Source organism: Balaenoptera borealis, assembly GCF_965194805.1.
Source record: "Balaenoptera borealis genome assembly, chromosome: 8".
In the NCBI taxonomy this organism is placed as follows: Eukaryota; Metazoa; Chordata; class Mammalia; order Artiodactyla; family Balaenopteridae; genus Balaenoptera; species Balaenoptera borealis.
In genome coordinates, this window is record NC_138865.1 from 14,463,851 (window position 1) to 14,482,034 (window position 18,184).

At 42.3% G+C, this 18,184-nt stretch overlaps 1 protein-coding gene across 2 annotated transcripts in view; it reads right to left on the minus strand.

Moving 5' to 3' along the window:
* Nucleotides 1–18,184, minus strand: part of LOC309633698 (uncharacterized protein) — a 203,540-nt gene that overhangs the window by 155,442 nt on the left and 29,914 nt on the right. For both annotated transcript variants that reach the window (XM_082402928.1, XM_082402929.1), the window contains exon 2: nt 7,453–7,583. In XM_082402928.1, the coding sequence (XP_082259054.1) occupies nt 7,453–7,583 (131 nt within the window). The remainder of the gene's footprint in view (nt 1–7,452; nt 7,584–18,184) is intronic.

The following is an 18,184-nucleotide window of genomic DNA, read 5'->3' on the forward strand; positions in this document are numbered from 1 at the left end:
AGCACTCTTTCAAGGCACTCATCTTGAATGTTGGGTCCACATAAAGCTTTGAAAAGGTGGAAAAGGAATTGATGTTTGAGCATACATACTCTTCGGAGATCAAATCTCCTCTGCGTTTATTTTAAACTTAATACAATAGGGTGAGCCCTACAATGTTACAGATGACAAAGAGAATTAAGAAATCTAGGGTTTGAGAAAAGCAAATCCTAGATGGGAAGATAGGAAGAAATACCACTGGTCCATCTCCTTCAAAGGCCAAGGCCCATATAAACACTCTCACAGAATGTTCTCTATGCATCTTACATTTTCAGCAGAGTGCCAAGCTGAGCTTGCTCTCCCAGCTCTCTGATTCCAAAGGCTGAGTTTTGTTTTGAGCCAAGCTTCCCCTCAGTAATGACACCACAAGGATGGGAAGGATCCCAGAAGCAGTTCCTGGCTCCAAGCCATTTCTTTTATTACTTATTAACTTATTTTATATAGCCTTCAGCATGGCAAGAAAAGCTTCCTTTAATTATCAACAGGAATGAAGAAGCCACAAGGGGAAAATCAGAGCCAGAGAACTGCGGCTGCGCTGATTACACCCGGGCTCTTATCAAAGCTGATACAGGGGCCAGGCTGTGCAGACACCGTGAGGGGAGCCGCAGGCTGTGTGTGGGAGGCACTGCTCGGTGCCGGGGAACTGTGCTGGAATGAATTCTCAGCCAGGAGGGTTCTTCAGTTCTTCTTCTTTCCTCTTCATCCGGTTCAGGGAAGTTGAACACCAAAGTTGCCAGAGACAAGACAGGGAAGATACAACCTTTATGTGCAGGGGGCCAGCCTGGCAGAGCAGGATGGAGCTTTGAGGTGGTGATGGGGGTACACAGAGGCACTGGCTAAAAGGCAGCCTCAAGACTTTGCATAAGTACTGAAAATTACCGTCAGAGCCATCTTATGAGCAAGCAGAGAAGGTGAGAACGTAAGGGCCTGGAGAACATCTGGGAAACCCTGCCCTGGCCCAAACCTATCTCTTCCTCGGAGTTTCATGGTGTCTAAGAAATCATCATGGGAGGATCACATCCAGCACTGCCTTCTCCCTAAAGTTACTGGCACCTTCTCATGAATGTCTTTGCCCCAGTTTTAACAGCAAGAGCCCTTTGGGGAGAGAAGTGGAAAGAGGCACAACAGAATCTCAGAAAGAGATGTTGGGAGTACTGACAACAAACCGCCCACTCCCTGATTTCCCAGGGCCATGAAATTTCCAGAACGTAACATCAAGGCGATCTTCTGATTTTGTGCAACAGTACAATTCTCTGTGAAAAATTTCTTAGGCCATGCTTCCTGTTAGCCTCCAAAAAGAAGACATACCTAATGCAAGGCAAGGGGAGTGGGTGAGAAGAAGCAAATGCAGGGCAATGTTGAGAAGGACCTGTTCCCATGGGCACCTGCAGAAAGAAAGTTAGCTCTCCCATTTGCAGGAAACCCTGGCACACATGAAAAAAGGCCTCGAGGACCTAAAAAACGCTCACGCCGCAAAACTGAGATGTCATCGTGGTAGAAAAAACACTCTGCTGAGAGTCAGGTCAGCCTGCCTCATGTGATGGTCATCACAATGAAAGGCTAGATGGTGTGGGAAATGCACTATGCATCAGGTGGCTGGTGAGAACTTACGTCACTCTGGAGGAGAAAAGTCCCTGCCTGAAGTCCGCTTGTAGAGAAGAGGTGAGCTATAAAATTTTGACAGTGAAAAATTTGGAGAAACAGAGCAACATTTTAGGCTAAAACAACTTTGTGGAGCTGTGTTGAAAGAAAATGACCAACAGGGTCAGGGGGATGACATTCATGACCTCTGACAGGACAGATGCTGAAACAAATAGGCATGTGTAGAATAGGAACCGTAACAGGAGAAGGTATTAGGGGAAAGAGAGAAAGAAGAGGTGAGAAAAGAAAATGTGTACTTTTTAAATTTTGATAAGAACCTAAAATGTAATTGTAAAAATTTTTGCCTTGCTGGACAGAGGGAAAGACCTACAGATTTGTATGGCATGTAAGTGTATTTAGAAGAGGAAATACCTGTGAAATCAAGTACTTTGAAGCACTTTGACAAAATGTTACATATGTTATTAATACAACTGAATGTGTCCCCCTTATTTTAAATTTTTTTAACCCTTTTTTGGGGAGCTTCTTTCCATTTTCAAACATGTCCTGAACTTCCCTATATTAAAAATGACCTCAAAAAATATAAAAAGCTTTATTTTAGTGTTTTCTCCCACCCCATCTTTCACTCTCCTAGCATTGCCAAAAAAGCTTCGCACACATGGTCGTCATGTGCTACCTTCAGTTTCTCTGTAAGTCCTCCTTCTTTCTTTCCCTCACTTCCTAATCCCCAGCAATCTGGCTTTTCCCTCCCAGCTGCTACTTAAATGTATTTGTATTGAACTTCCATGGGGTAGTGGCCTCCTTCCAACTAACCCCACACTCTTTTTCAGCCTTCGTTTTTTTTTAGTTTCTCTACCACATTTTAAACTGTTGAAAGCCCCATCCTTCTTGATTTGTCCTGGGATTCAATTCTTCCCTTTCTCCTTTGTTGCCAGTACTACACGGATTTTTCTTTTTTTTTTTTTTTTTTTTTTGCGGTCGTAAATAACCACAGTTGTGTGTGACAGGGATGGGGGATTGTTGAATCTGCAGATGCAGAACGGCAGATATGGAGAAACCGCTTATAAGAAGGGGCTGACCATAATTAATACGCGGATTGTCGCTGAGCATAGGGTGAAGGCCCCAACCCTTATGTTGTTCACTGGCCAACTGTATAGCAAACCAAGGCCATTCCTCAGAGCCTTATGCTTTGGAGATACATTTCAGTTGTTTCTGACCCAGACAAAACATTTAAGGACACGGATCTAGGTCAGTGTCCTGGGAAACTCCTACGTTTCCACATTGCTGTTGTTTTCCTTAGCTTTACCAGGACAGATATAGATCACCAAAACCTAAAAGATACGTTTACTCTGATCAGCCCTGATTCTTTTCTGTCTCCACAAATAGTGTGGCTTTGTCAATAGTGTAATGGATGGCTGGGAGGAAAGCAGGAGACTGGGTTTTCTATGTTGCCCCTACTTTCTTTTCCCTGAATTTTGGAAACAAGCCCTGAGTTTTAGTCACCATCTTCTATACCAAATGTAGGACAGACCATCAGTATACATGTAGGATAGACCATCAGTATACATCAGTATGATATATACTGTATAATGTACACAAAACAAAACCACCAAGCAAACAAAAATATTTTTGATGGTAAATGCCTCTAGGGAAGAAAATTGGGAAGCTCAGTAAAAGGGACGGGAGAGAGATTTGCTTTTCACTGAAGCTTCTGTAACTTTTCACCTGTGAGCTGTGTGTATGTGTTCTATGCTCAAAAGTAATTTTTATAGAGAAAAGGCATAAAATACTTTGTTAGACACTGCTGATCTAAAGAAGTGAAGATTCCTGGTCCCAAGAAACTTACAATATTATTAGGGAGACAGAACATTATTTTAAAAGAAAAGGACAATCGGTATTTTATACTGGCCCCTCCATTAACTGGCTGTCTAATATTAGCCAAGTTATTAACTCTTTTGACTTCAGTTTCTTTACTTGTGGAATGGGGAGACTGCATAAAAGAATCACCTATTTCATTCATTCATTCATTCATTTTATTTATCTATTCCAGAAATTTTTAGGGAGCACTGTATTAGTTGGCTTTTGCTTTATAACCACCCCAAATTTAGTACTTTAAAACACCAACCATTTATTTAGCCCACAATCTGTCAGAGTGGCAATTTGGTCAGGGCTCAGCTGTGTGATTCTTCTGCTAGTCTCCGTTGGGGGTCTTTCCTGTGTCTTTGGTCAGCTGTCAGTCAGCTAAGGTGGCTCTGCTTTTGGGGTTTGGCTGGCTATCAGCTGGAGCAACAGAGGCAGCTGAGCTGCGTGGCTCTCGTGTGGTCAGCTAGCCTGGACTTGTTCACATGGCAGCTCCAGACTGCAAGAGTAGCAGGAGGGCAAAGTCCCAGTGAAGATGTACTCTTCAAGTCTCTGCTTGCATCACATTAATTAATGTCCCATTGACAAAAATCAAGTTCAGCCCACGTTTAAGGAGTGGAGAAAGAGACTCCAAATGTGACAAGACCTATAAAATCAATTACAAGGGGCTGTAGAAGAGGAAGAAGAATCATTGGCGGCCATGTTTGCAATCTACTACAATCACCTTTTTTGTGCCACGTCCTTACCTTCATGGAGCTCACATTTTATCCTTTCTGCCACTAAGTTTCTACTGCTAGCAAATGATAACTAGGAAAATCTGGGATGAGATAGATCACGGGGCAAATCTTGGAAAAGAAATGATTAAGGGTATAAAATTATTAAGGTTAGGTAAACAAAACCTTTCTGAGAGAACTATTTTAGCCAGACTTTCCAAAATGTTTATTCAGGTTTTTTGGTTAAATTTTTGACTAAAAAATCTATTTACAGACCAAAATGACAGCATTGCTGTGCTTGGACTCCTTAAGAGTTAAGGGAAGCAGCAACTGTGAACTGATTTCCCTTATTGGGGCTCATGGATTTTTTTAACTACAGCTTGCAGAGTAATAAGATATACGACCACTGGGAATGGCAGGAATCAATCAATTAACAATGGGTTCTAAACACATGCAATGTCTGCTGGCCAGACATTGCAAGGAGAAAATGAGGCAAAATACCATTCCTTCCATCTGGAAGCTTGGCACGCAGTTAGGTGGAAAAAAAAAAAAAAAAAAAAAGCTGATACATCCAAAGAAAGATAACAAACAATACCAGGTAGCAAATGAAATGAAGACGTTGAATCCACAGTTCCCTCCAAGTCTAAAGTTTCTCCAGGTGTTCCAGCTGTTCTTACACTATCTACTCCTCCATTTCCTGCTGTGTCAAGTGTCCCATAGTAAATTACCCTGTGGAGAGGAAATGCTACTCAGCCTGACATCTCTGTGTTCCATCACACCCTCTCACACACCTGCTCACAGCCTCACATCCCTCACACCCCTGTCATCACCCACCAAACACTCCTCTCCGCTAGCCCATACATCAGCCTATAAATTCACATCTTAATTTTTCCATGGAGATACGACATTCCTCCAAACATGCAAACCCAGAATGAGGAGGGGATGTCACTTTGTTAAAAAAAGGAATTGTGGGAAATATGTCCAAGCAAAAGTTTCTACCTTTTCTCCTTTTTTTAAAAATTTTAAAAATTTTTTTAATTTTTTAACATCTTTAATAGAATATAATTGCTTTACAATGGTGTGTCAGTTTCTTCTTTATAACAAAGTGAATCAGTTATACATATACATATATCCCCATATCTCTTCCCTCTTGCATCTCCCTCCCTCCCACCCTCCCTATCCCACCCCTCTAGGTGGTCACAAAGCACTGAGCTGATCTCCCTGTGCTATGCGGCTGCTTCCCACTAGCTGTCTATTTTACGTTTGGTAGTTTACATATGTCCATGCCACTCTCTCACTTTGTCCCAGCTTACCCTTCCCCCTCCCCGTATCCTCAAGTCCATTCTCTAGTAGGCCTACATCTTTATTCCCATCTTGCCCCTAGGTTCTTCTGACCATTTTCTTTCTTTCTTTTTTTTTTTAGATTCCATATATATGTGTTAGCATACGGTATTTGTTTTTCTCTTTCTGACTTACTTCACTCTGTACCTTTTCTCCTTTATAGTAACTCTGAAGAGAAACCAGAGTGCGTGTGGATAATGACACAAAAGGCAGAAGAACCTTGAGAAGGGAGCGTTGCCTAATGAAGAGAACATTTTCCTGGGGATCAGAGATCCTGAGTTCTAAAGATGACATTGATATTTTCTTATGGTATAATTTGGGGCATGGTCACTGTGACTTTGAGTTTTCTTATCTTTCAAATGAAAGTAATGACTATTATTGATACACCTCCCCCGTCTACCTCATAGGGTTGTTATAATTTTCCAATGTAATAAGTATGTAAAATCATTCTATAAAATGTAAATTACTATATCAATGGGTTAACAGCTCTATCTAAAACCAGGGATGCTACTCAAAATATTTATTGACTGATGTGACATTGGCATGGACTCATCAGAGAGAACTCCTAGCCGTCAGAATAAACACTGACCAGCAGAATGTCAGCCTTGTCTCAGCAGATCTACAGATAATATAGTGGGGGAAGTGGTATAACCAGTAAGATACGTACATGGACAAAATCTTCTGTGGGGCCTGCCCCCCTTCAAAAACAAGTATATATTAAGGCCTATGTAGGTTCCTAATGGTAATATAATTTTTTTTTAACTTTGAAACTTAAAATTTTTTAAAGCATGAGCATAATCAAAACTAACAAGATGAATACAAATGCGATTTCAATAGTCACATTTCAGGACTTCCCTGGTGGCTCAGTGGTTAAGAATCCGCCTGCCAGTGCAGGGGACACGGGTTCGAGCCCTGGTCCGGGAAGATCCCACATGCCACGGAGCGACTAAGCCCGTGAGCCACAACTACTGAGCCTGCGTGCCTAGAGCCCGTGCTCCGCAACAAGAGAAGCCACTGCAGTGAGAAGCCTGCGCACCGCCACAAAGAGTAGCCCCTGCTCGCGGCAACTAGAGAAGGCCCGCCCACAGCAAGGAAGACCAAACGCAGCCAAAAAAAAAAAATTAAATTAAACTAAAAGCAAACAGTCTTTGAAAAAAACGTTTAAAAGTAAGGAGTTTAAAAAAAAAACAGTCACATTTCCACATACTTTTAAGCATTGTTCACTACGTAAAAGCATAATGACTGTCCAGAAGACTTCTGCATACTTTCACCTCCAAACCAGCTAAATAGCAAATGGCTAGCAACTGCCACATAAGTGCTTTGTCTTACCTGATGCCAGTTGAAACTTTGTTTCCTTCAGACTAATGATCAAAGAGGTTTCAGAAAACAAACCTACCCATCAGCAGATCCCATCTTTTTGCATGTTACTATGAATCAGATATGTGGCAAGCTAAACCAGTAAACTTCCGAGTAACTAATATGTGAGATGCATTCTCATATGAAAAAGTCTGAACTTGGGCCCCATAAACGCCTAAAAGCCCCACTGTTAGGACTGATGCATATCTAGGCATGTCTGGCAAACCGATGTGCTACACTTGCCAAATGTCTATTTGAATGAAGGATGAAGAAACCTCCCAGGGGAGAATTCATTCCAAGGGAAGAGAAGGTCAAACAGATAAGCATGTCCAGTGGGGTCAGGGAAGGGACAATCCTCATGCTGGCATGGTATTTGTCACTAGGCTTTGAATTCTATGAATGTGATGGGGGTTAGATGGCTGCAGGAGGGGGAATTTGGAGTTTTCAGCTATTAAATTTGGGGCCATAAGCCGTACTGCTTTGGTAAACCTGTATGCCCCTACGTACACGCCACCACCCTTCCACCCACTTCTGAGACCTCACGTACCCCGGACAGCAACAGCTCTGCAGGAGACAGCATCATGGCATCCAGAGGGTGCAGCTGTACCAGGAGAAGCCTCATGAGTGCCCAGCAGATGGCAGTGGTGCCTGGCTCAGGTAGTGGAGTCTGCGAATGTCCTGCACGGCAAAAGAAAATTGCTCAGCGTCCAGCAGACACCGCATGGCAGCTCATTGATTCCAGAAGCTGGACCGGAAGTAGCTTGCAGGGAACGGAAGCCCAAGGATCCGGAATACAAATTAATTACTGAGAATGTTGGATTGCCCCCTTAACTCAAGGGGCTCAGACGTGGGACTTTGCCTCTTTTTCCATCTCCTCCCATTTTTAGGTGGTTTTTAAAGTCCATCTCAATGCCAATGACTTCAGTGTGGTATCTCCACCCCAAAGCTTTCTACTGCCCTCCGGACTCATATATCTAACTGGCTGCTCGGTATCTCCACGTGGATACCAAATGGAAAATACCCAGAACTGAACTCCTAATCTGCTCGCCTCAAACACATCTTCAACCTGCAGCCCTCCTTATCCCAGCTGGTGGGGCCTTCATCCTCCCAACTTATCAGGCCAAAATTCTTGCAATCATTTTTAACTCCTTTCTTTTCCTCACCTTCACATCCAATCCATCAGCAAACACGAGAATCTAATAACTTCCGGTCTCTGCAGTTTCTACTTTGATCTAAGACACCGCATCTCTTGTCTGATCACTTCAGTACATTAAAGCATGGAATTGGAACTCAAATGCTTATCTCTCTAGTGCCAGAAGATGGGGGGAAAAATAAGCCAGTAACTTGGTTTCAATTAAAACCCTGAAATTAGAAAACTCATGAAGCGTCCTCTACCAGGATGTGCATGTTCAATACCCCTCAAGTAGAATTAATGACACAGGGTCCCTCATCAAAACCCCGCCATTGCCTCAGGGCTCAGCACACTGCTGTCCTCACCTGTGGTCTTTCTTAACAACACTAACCTTTTCTGACCCTGAAACCCTACAGAACTTAGAGGACATATACTTTGTCTAGCATTTCATTACACTCTATCTTGGATCGTGCACTAATCTTTTCACAGGCGTTAACCTTGCTGCTCCAACTGGATAAGGAGGCAGAGGTTTGGCTTGAGCCAAAAGTGGGATCCAGATAGGTCTGAGCACTCTGGCCTGTGTGATGACTCATAGTTGTGGCCATCGTAAGTTATTTGCATAGGAGGTCTTTGCTGAAGGTTTTGAGCACCTACGTTGTGTGCATCCCCAAGCGGCGGAGGGGAAGACCAGGAGCTGGGGAGAGTCAGGTATCTGGCTTCAGATGTCAGTTCCGTGCTCAGCCTGAGGGTTCAGGTCTGAGCCCAATAGAGGGGAGATTTGCTAGCAGAGCTGAGGGAATTTTTTTTTTTTTTTCTTGAGGCAAGGGAGCTAAGCTCTTCTATTTTGATGCCCATGTGATAAAGAGAAGCATACTGCCTGCTTCTCAGGGTTTCAGCCTAGCAGGGAGATTTAGGGAAGGTTAGGGCTACCAAAAGCAGATTTGGATCCCATTTTAAAAAGGAATTGCAGGGGCTTCCCTGGTGGCGCAGTGGTTGAGAGTCTGCCTGCCAATGCAGGGGACACGGGTTCGGGCCCTGGTCTGGGAAGATCCCACATGCCGCGGAGCAACTAGGCCCGTGAGCCACAACTACTGAGCCTGCGCGTCTGGAGCCTGTGCTCCACAACAAGAGAGGCCGCGACAGTGAGAGGCCCGCGCACCGCGATGAAGAGTGGCCCCTGCTTGCCGCAACTAGAGAAAGCCCTCGCACAGAAACGAAGACCCAACACAGCCTTAAAAATAAATAAATAAATAAATAAAAATTTAAAAAAAAAAAGCACAAACTTTGTGATTATATTAAAAAAAAAGGAATTGCAGACCCTTTTCAATGACACGTGGGCTAAGCTGTTTACTATCAGTTTATGTTGGCAGTTGACATAGTTGGGCTGACTCCTGTCTGAATCTCCAAGTCCAATCATTTGTACCAGCTTCGCCCCACCTCTGCTACTCTGGTACTTGCAGGGTTGGTAAACCAGGGCCTGAGCAAGGACACCCTTGTGAGACACAGCATCCCAGGAGGGCATGATGGCAATAGCAGTGGTCTGGGGCTGCCCCCCAAGTACCACCAAGCCCATGGGCCCTTAGTGGGAAGAAATGAGATCATTCATGAGAACTCACAGAACATGCCCAGAAGGAAATAACGTGGTGGGTAGTGGGGAACTGAGGGTTGAAGTTCCTACCTTGTTCAAGGGGTTAGCCTGATCTGGAGAAATTTAAATTATTACTGTCACAGTGACCTCATTTGAGTCCACAGACCAGTGAGGGCATGAGGAGCCTGAAGTTGATGCAGACTCGGTAATTAGAAGGCACAAGATACTCACTTATCTGGAGTGTCTGAGACCATTAATATAGTGGATTCTGGTTAATTAGATTTTTCAAAAGTAGAAATAAGTAGCATGGGTCCCTTTTGAATCAGGGATATCAGAAGTCAAAGTGGGGGCCAGATCCAATTTCTAGCAGTGGAATTGGGAAAGTCACCTAATCTCACTGAGATTTAATTTTCCTTAAAATAAAAATAGAGTAATTTCTAGTCTGACTTCTTTGAGGGTTGTCAAGGTAAATAACTGAGAGCATGTAGGTGAAAATGCATTTCAAACTATAATGCACTATAAACTTAAAATATTATTATTCATATAATAATGTTTCTAGGGGACTTCCCTGGTGGTCCAGTGCTTAATACTCTGCATTTCCAATGCAGGGGGCACGGGTTCCACCCCTGGTCTGGGAACTAGGATCCCACATGTCCCGTGGTGTGACTGAAAAATAAACACAAAAGACAACAAAAAAAAAAAAAAAGAAAAAAAATGTTTCTATATGTAATAACCTAAAATTGAAGATTGAGACACTCATTGGAATTTTTCTAATTTTACCTCATTAGGTAAATATTTACCACTAGTTACATTTACCTCATTAGCTAAATAGCAAAACATAGTTGATTAATCATCCAATTCACCTTGCATCACTGAAATTTAAAAGAAGTCCTAAGAAATAAGCTCTTGGTCTTATCAGGTGTTTAAGGCCAATTACTCATTATTGAAATGCCCCCCCAAAATTCCCTCAGCTCTGCTAGCACATCTCCCCTCTATTGGGCTCAGACCTGAACCCTCAGGCTGAGTATCTTTCACATCAAACACTGAGGGAGAAAATCACAATTTGAAGGTTACCTTATTACTTTTAAAATGAAAGATATCCCATGTAAGTTATCTTGTATAATATCCTCCCTAGAGTCTTAATTACAGATGATGCTTTGTAACCTGCAAACATGTTCATGTCACTGGGCCTCTTATTCTATTCTCATGCGTCAGTCTCCCAATATGACACCTGAAGAAAGGGCTTTGCTCAGGACCTTCCTTCCCTGATACTGATGTCTTCCAACAGGAGAGACAGCATGTCTTAAGTTTCCGTTTCTTAGGGAAGAGATGGCCTAATGGCTTTTCCTAATATTATATTTATCCCAGTTTCCAACGGAGGGAAATTAACCACATCTCATACTTTGGTTCTGGCACTACATAAATAACAGACTAATACTCTGTTCCCATCAGGCATTTTTTTTTTTTTTTTTGGTCTGACCAGGTCATTCAATATGTGGCATAATCTCACAGACATTACAAAGGTCTGGAAAAAGTACATTCCTCTTTATATTGACTTTTAATTTTTATTTCTTTTTTTATTGGTATATAATTAAAAAACAATAAAATACACAGATCATAAGAGATTTTAGAGTTCTGACAAGTGAATTCACCACATAACCAGCTGAAAGGAGATGTAGAATTACAGGTATTAGAGAAACCCATTGCAACACTGATGACAAAATGGTCAATCTGGGTTTTCCACAGCTTTTGTCTGAATTAGCTTTTATGGCACACAGAGTGGATTTCCCAAGTCAATGAGATTCGAGTAGGTTTGTAGAGAAAAGACTCTCAGCACTGATACTGTCCAATTCTGATGCCAATTCGGGGTTCAAACATTTAAGAAATTTGTACACATCTGTAGATATTTGCTGATTATAAAGGTAGCTCATGGTTATTGTAAAAAAATCAGGAAATACAAAAATGTAAAAAATGAAATACAAATGGCTATTTTATAAATTCAAAATATTATTTCTTTGTAAGAAAAAATAATCCATAATCCTACCACCCAGACAAAACCAGTATTAGCTTTGTGTCTTATAATCTTCCTTTAAACAAATATTTTATAGATAGATAGATAGATAGGTGTGTATGTACTTTTTTAAAAAATAGGATCTTACTATGCATACTGTTTTACGTTGTTAGGTGAAATAAGGAGTTTCTGACTTGAAGTTCAGCACCCACTGTCCAGCCTATATGTCTTTCTCTGCAGAGACTCTGGCTCCTTGGAGAAGCCAGGCTTACAGTGGATCTCAAGGCCACCTAGCCCAGGACCCAACCTCAGGAGAGGTCTGTAGCTAAAGCCTGTCCAGCATCTTGTAAACTGTCTGGGAAACTGAAAAGAACATTCTGAATGTCAAATTCAAGACCTGTAAACCATTGCAGGAAATTTAGACATCAGTATGCATAAGTCTCTGTCTTCTGGCCAGTTACTGAGCTCCCTATGTGAACAAATGCTTCTCAGCAGTTCCTGGCACGAGTCGCCTGGCGCTGATGCCATAGACGCCTGCCTGTGAAGATCAGCGTGGAGTTCTGCGAATACTTCTAATCCTGTCATCAAAACTCAGTGTGATTATGAGGCTGTGCACTGAGAAATTCTATTTCCAAGACAAAACAGCTAGAGCATAAACCAACAAGATGAATTTCTAGGGGCAAATTTATCGAGGTCATTGTTTTATCTATGTCTTTGGTTAATGTTTCCACAGACCTTCAAACTCCATGTGTCTAATTTTCTTCACCTTCACTATGAAATGCCTTTTTACAGTCTTGCAAAGAAACATTAGCTTTTTAATGTTCAAGTAGCAACCCCCCCAAATATATATATATATATGTATATATATATATGTGTATATATATATATGTGTATATATATATATATATGTGTGTGTGTGTGTGTGTATATATATATATATTCTCCCTCTTGAGTAAAGCATAGATGCCAAGAAAAATGAAGTAACAAGAGATTCTCTCCAGGCAATATGGAAGCCAGGGGCTGTGTTGACAAAGGGTGGGGAGGGAGAAAAGAAAAAAGAAAGGAGAAATTGATTCCAAGTGAATTCAGCAAAAGAAAGCCCTGTGATTCAGCAAAAAAAAAGCCATAGACGATTTTGTTTAGCTCGTAGACACACATATAACTGCAGCTGGGAAAATACTGCTCCCTAATCTCAGCCTTCTCTGCCTGCCAGAATTAAGGAACATTTCTCATAAGCTATTCTTTCTTTCTTTTTTGGAAAGCAGCTCCAAGGGAAGGTCCCATGCTGCCTAAAAGAAGCTACCTATGAAGAAAAATGAGAACAATTAAGCCCTAAATCTGTACAAGAAACTTTAACAGCTGAGACTCTAAAATGAAAATGGAGATAATGCTAATGATTATGTTTTATAGCCCCAACATGCCTTACATCTGGAAGAGTTCCAAAGCCCTCAGCAGGTTGTCACATTGATAGAAGGGGCCCCTGCTGAGACGCAGCTGCTTCTGGGGAAGAGCCGGCATCTGGAGAACAGCTGCATATCAATCCCCGAAACACACAGAGCAGGAAGGCAAGAGAAGCCGCCCGCAAGGGCACCCCTTCCACCTGGAGCCTCCCTCCGTGGTTCCCAAGATTCAGACAGGCTGAGGCATCACATTTGCTAACTAATGGAGATGCAGTGAAAGCTTAACCATCTATAAACTGGGCAGGAGCCAGTCAGGACAGTCAAGCTTTCTAGTTGGTTGAAGGGTTTTGACACATTTAAGCACCAACTTTTTGTTTAACCATTACAGATGAAAACTTTTCTAAAAGGTATCCCTGGATTCCCTTTCTCAATTCAAATGAACCATGCATTCCTAATATTGCACCTTCAATTCATCCCTTATCCATTAGCATGAAAAGATTTCTGGTGTATCAGTGAGCTTTTGTTATAGAGAGGCTTCCAAAGCATCCTCTATGTATACCGTGGTACGCATGCTTGCACACACACGTGCACACCCTCACCTGTTCGTACACACATACTCACACTCAGGCTTTGGGAGAAGGAGGGAGGGAGGAACGGAGGGAGGGAGAGAGAGAGAAATGACATTGTAACAGGAGTTTGCAGACTACATTACTAGCTCCACCCTTCCATTAACTAGCAGTATGACCTTGAATTAGTCACATCAACTTCCTGCGCTAAAATGAGGCAGGATCACTAGATGTTCTTTAAGGTCTGATCCAATTTTAATCTTGGTGATTCTTTATGCATTATATTACTCCAAATTCGTCTCTTCCTTCTCCCTCCTTCTCTTTCTATTCTTTCTCTTTCTTTTTGTCTTTCCTTCCTCCTTCTCTCCCTTCCTTCTTTCCCTCCTTCCTTCCCCCACAATTAATATCTCTCTCTCTCTCTCTCTCCCCCTACCCCCCCTCCCTCCTACCCCACAGTTTTCATTATTTGAAGTTTTACAACAAATGAGCCAGGTAAACCTGAAATGCAACATGCTTAAATGAACTCCAAGGTGTAAGCTTTGTGCCTGACACTGAGGTGCGCATTTTCAATTAGATGGCATGAAAACTGCCCTCAGGGATCTTAAATCTTGTCATAACATTGTTATAACATCTTTTAATGATCACATTTCCTCTGTTTCCCCTAGTCTTCGGGAACTACGTGTGTTGGGAAGACAGGAAGGGGAGAGATCACCATGGGCCAAAATAGCCTGAGAAGGCTTCTTGGAAGCAGTGTATGAGATATGTAAGATTTGGAATGGAAGAAAGGGGTAAGGAAGATACACTAGTTGGGGCTGCAATACACAAGGCAAAGCCATAGGGCTTGGAATGTATCTGGGCATGAGAAGACCCAGAGCAGGAATCACACACTTGGATGTCCACGGGAACCGCAGGCAAGAGTAGCATAGACTATAGTGAACTCAAGGGCCTGAGCCCAGCTTCAGGACTTCAACTGAAATTTTCTAAAATATTAAATATTTATTGAGCAAAACAAGTAGGTCTCCAGGCAAGATAGGCCCGTAGGATCACCGTTTGTGACCTGGCATAATTATTTAAATGGCTTGCTGCTTTATTTTTTTTAAAAAAAGAACTAAAAGGAATCAAAATTACATGGCCTTCAGAAAAAAAAGTCCACTTAAGGTCTTGATGAATAAAATGTGATGAGGTTAATTTCAAATTCTTTTTATGCTATCTGTCTCCTGGAGAATTTTCCATTGTCCTTGTACAATAATGTGAGTTATCACATAGATTTTTTGGTTCATCTATAAATAGCTCCTTCACCCTTAACCCAGGGATGACAGCCTAGTTTTATTATTTAAGCATGTCTCCAACTGTGAAAAAAATATTTCCAGGAAGTCCAAACTGCCACAGCAATATTGCTGTCAGTCCGAGATGCCTATGTTGGGCAAATGTTGCTGTAGAGAAAGTTTCTGTTCTGAGGCTTTTTCTGATTCAGCAAAAGAAGGAAAAACGAGAAAGAAAACTGGCACCATACAGCTAGGAAGAAATCTTTGCAGCCAGTGCTGAGGGTGATTACCCAAATCAGGAGCCAGAAGGGTTCATTTTTTCTTCAGAGAGTCCCCAGGACTCAAGAAGGGCCAAGAGATAAACCAAACCATATTGCTAAACTACGTTTCAAGTTAAAGTTATCTGCATCTGCGAATTTGATTGGTCCCTCTGTGAGAAACCTGGTCTAAGAAAGAGGAAGCTTTAGCCATCAGAATTTCAAGATTTCCATTCTAGAGTGAAGTTATCACTAAGATAGAGCTGGAAGCAAAGAACAGTAGGCTGTCAGGATTGAACATTTCCAGTTGTGCTGGTGAGGCCAGGGCACTCTCTGAGGCTTGGGTACAGCCCTCCAGCACTCCACTGGTGGTTGCATACCCTGAGCCATGTTTGACTACACAAGATGCCAACAGACCAAGCTCAAGACTGGACCCACCCCTGAGAAGAGCTTGTGACTAGTAACAAATATGGATTTCCAGAAATCTTGCATTGGATTGTGCACTTAGATCAGCCTTGAGAAACGAGGCATCTGACCACCAATGTGCCGTCTGAGACTATCTTCACAGGCAAGATCGGTCCCCTTCATCCTGTCTGGGGAATCTGCTGCCAATAGCATCAAGACAGACCACTTCTCCCTGGAGCCTGCCCCAAAATTAAAAATAAACTAAAACTGGGACTTCCCTGGTGGTCCAGTGGTTAAGACGCCACGCTTTCAGTGCTTCCACTTCTGGCGGGCACGGGTTTGATCCCTGCTCAGGGAACTAGGATCCCATATGGCGTGCAGCACAGCCAAAAACAGTTTTTAAAAAACAAACAAATAAATAAATAATCAACTAAAACTGAGAGTACACAATTAATCCAGAGTGAAGTTACCTCCTTTCAGAGAGACTGGCTTCTCTACATCTGCCAGAGAGGAGGAATCCCTTACAAATGCAATTAATGCAGGTCTTAACTGGCTCATTCTGAAGCTGCTTTCAAATTTTCTCTCCCACAGTTTGGGAGTTGAGAGCTCAGACTCTAGAGTCGCACGGTCCGGGGTAAAATCCTGTTCTGCTTGTGGCTAACTGTAATAACGCAATTCATTTCTGCCTCAGTTTCCCCATGTGCAAAGAAAAAAATGATGACGTCATCCTAGTACCTCCTCACAGAGCTGTCGTGAGAGCAAACTGAGGTCAGTCATATGAAGGACCCAGAGGAGGGCGTGGCATATAAAGTGCTCAGTAACAATTGGGTCTTCTTATTTTCATCATCTTTCACGGGACTGCCAGGACTTATTCTTTCAGAGATTGTGGCCCTGCTGCACTCACAATGTCTCACAGCCCTGACTCTAATCCCACACACTGTCCTCTCCAGCACTTCATCCAATATAGACAACTGCTCCTACTCCTCTGACCATGCTGCCAAGCCTCCCTTCCCTTCCAGACCTTTCTGCCATGCCCTCTAAAATTCCTCCTCTGTGGGATCATTTTTCTCCCAATCCCACATCTGCCATCATCTTGGATGACTTAAACATCTCTATGAACCATAGTATTGCATTGGCCAAAACATCTTACGGAACAATTTATGGAAACACCCGAACAACTTTTTGGCCAACCCAATGCATCCAAATGTCAAATCTAGGATGCAAACTTACATGGCAACAAGAACGGGGCAGAAAGTGTGGTTGAGCAAAGCAAGCCAATCGGACAGTGTCAATGAGACAAGTAGCAACGACGGCAGTGGAGTTAACTGAAAGTGTCAGGGAGGGGGATAAACGAGAGTGAAGACCCTTCAGAAGAAGGCAGCCCGTCTCAGCGCCAGCAGGATGTGCCACGTGAGAATGCAAATTTTTAAAGAAAATAGAAATCCAGGACTTTTAAACACTGGCAACTATTTCATTTAAAAAAAAAAAAAAAAAAAAAAACAGAATTCAGGCCAAATAAAATAAGTCCATGGGCCAGATTCTGCTGATGAGCAGCCGGGTTGAAAACAATGGCCCAGCTCCCCATCTCCTAGGCAGCATGCTTTTTTCCCAACATCCATGTTATCCCTACACTGGCCTCTATGTCTCTCTTCTAACCCCATTTTCATCCAGTTAATTCTTACACATCCTCCAAATCTCATCTTAAACTTTACCCCCGACTCCTCATTTCCTAGGGTATTACAGTTTTCTATTTTTAACTTCCTGTTGACTTAATTGAATTTTGCTCTAGGCTGTAAGCAGGATAAAGACAGGCACCTTGTTTGTCTTATTCACCCGCGAATACCCCTCACTCAGCAGAGTGCTTGGCACATTGGAGATGCTCAGAATACAATTCTAAAATAAACCAAAACAGAACTCGTCAACCCCTGGTTTACACTCTAACCTCAATCCTGAATTCCATACACACATTTCCTAAGGTCCACCAACTCTCTTCACCTAGATAGACTCTCAGCAGCTAAAACTTACATCTGCAGTGATTTAAAAAATCACCTCACACCAGTCAGAATGGCTGTCATCAAAAAAATCTACAAACAACAAATGCTGGAGAGGGTGTGGAGAGAAGGGAACCCTCCTACACTGTTGGTGGGAATGTAAGTTGGTGCAGCCACTATGGAGAACAGTATGGAGCTTCCTAAAGAAACTAAAAATACAGCTACCATATGATCCTGCAATTCCACTCCTGGGCATATGTCCAGAGAAAAACATGATCCAAAAGGATGCATGCACCCCAATATTCATTGCAACGCTGTTTACAATAGCAAAGACATGGAAGCAACCTAAATGTCCATTGACAGAAGAATGGATAAAGAAGATGTGGTATATATATACAGTGGAATATTACTCAGCCATTAAAAAGAATGAAATAATGCCATTTGCAGCATCATGGATGGATCTATAGACTGTCAGACTGAGTGAAGTAAGTCAGACAGAGAAAGAGAAATATCGTATATCGCTTATATGTGGAATCAAAAAAATGATACAAATGAGCTTATCTACGAAACAGAAACAGACTCACAGACTTAGAGAACCAACTTATGGTTGAGGTGGGGAAGGGTGGTAGGGAAGGATAGTTAGGGAGTTTGGGATTGACGTGTA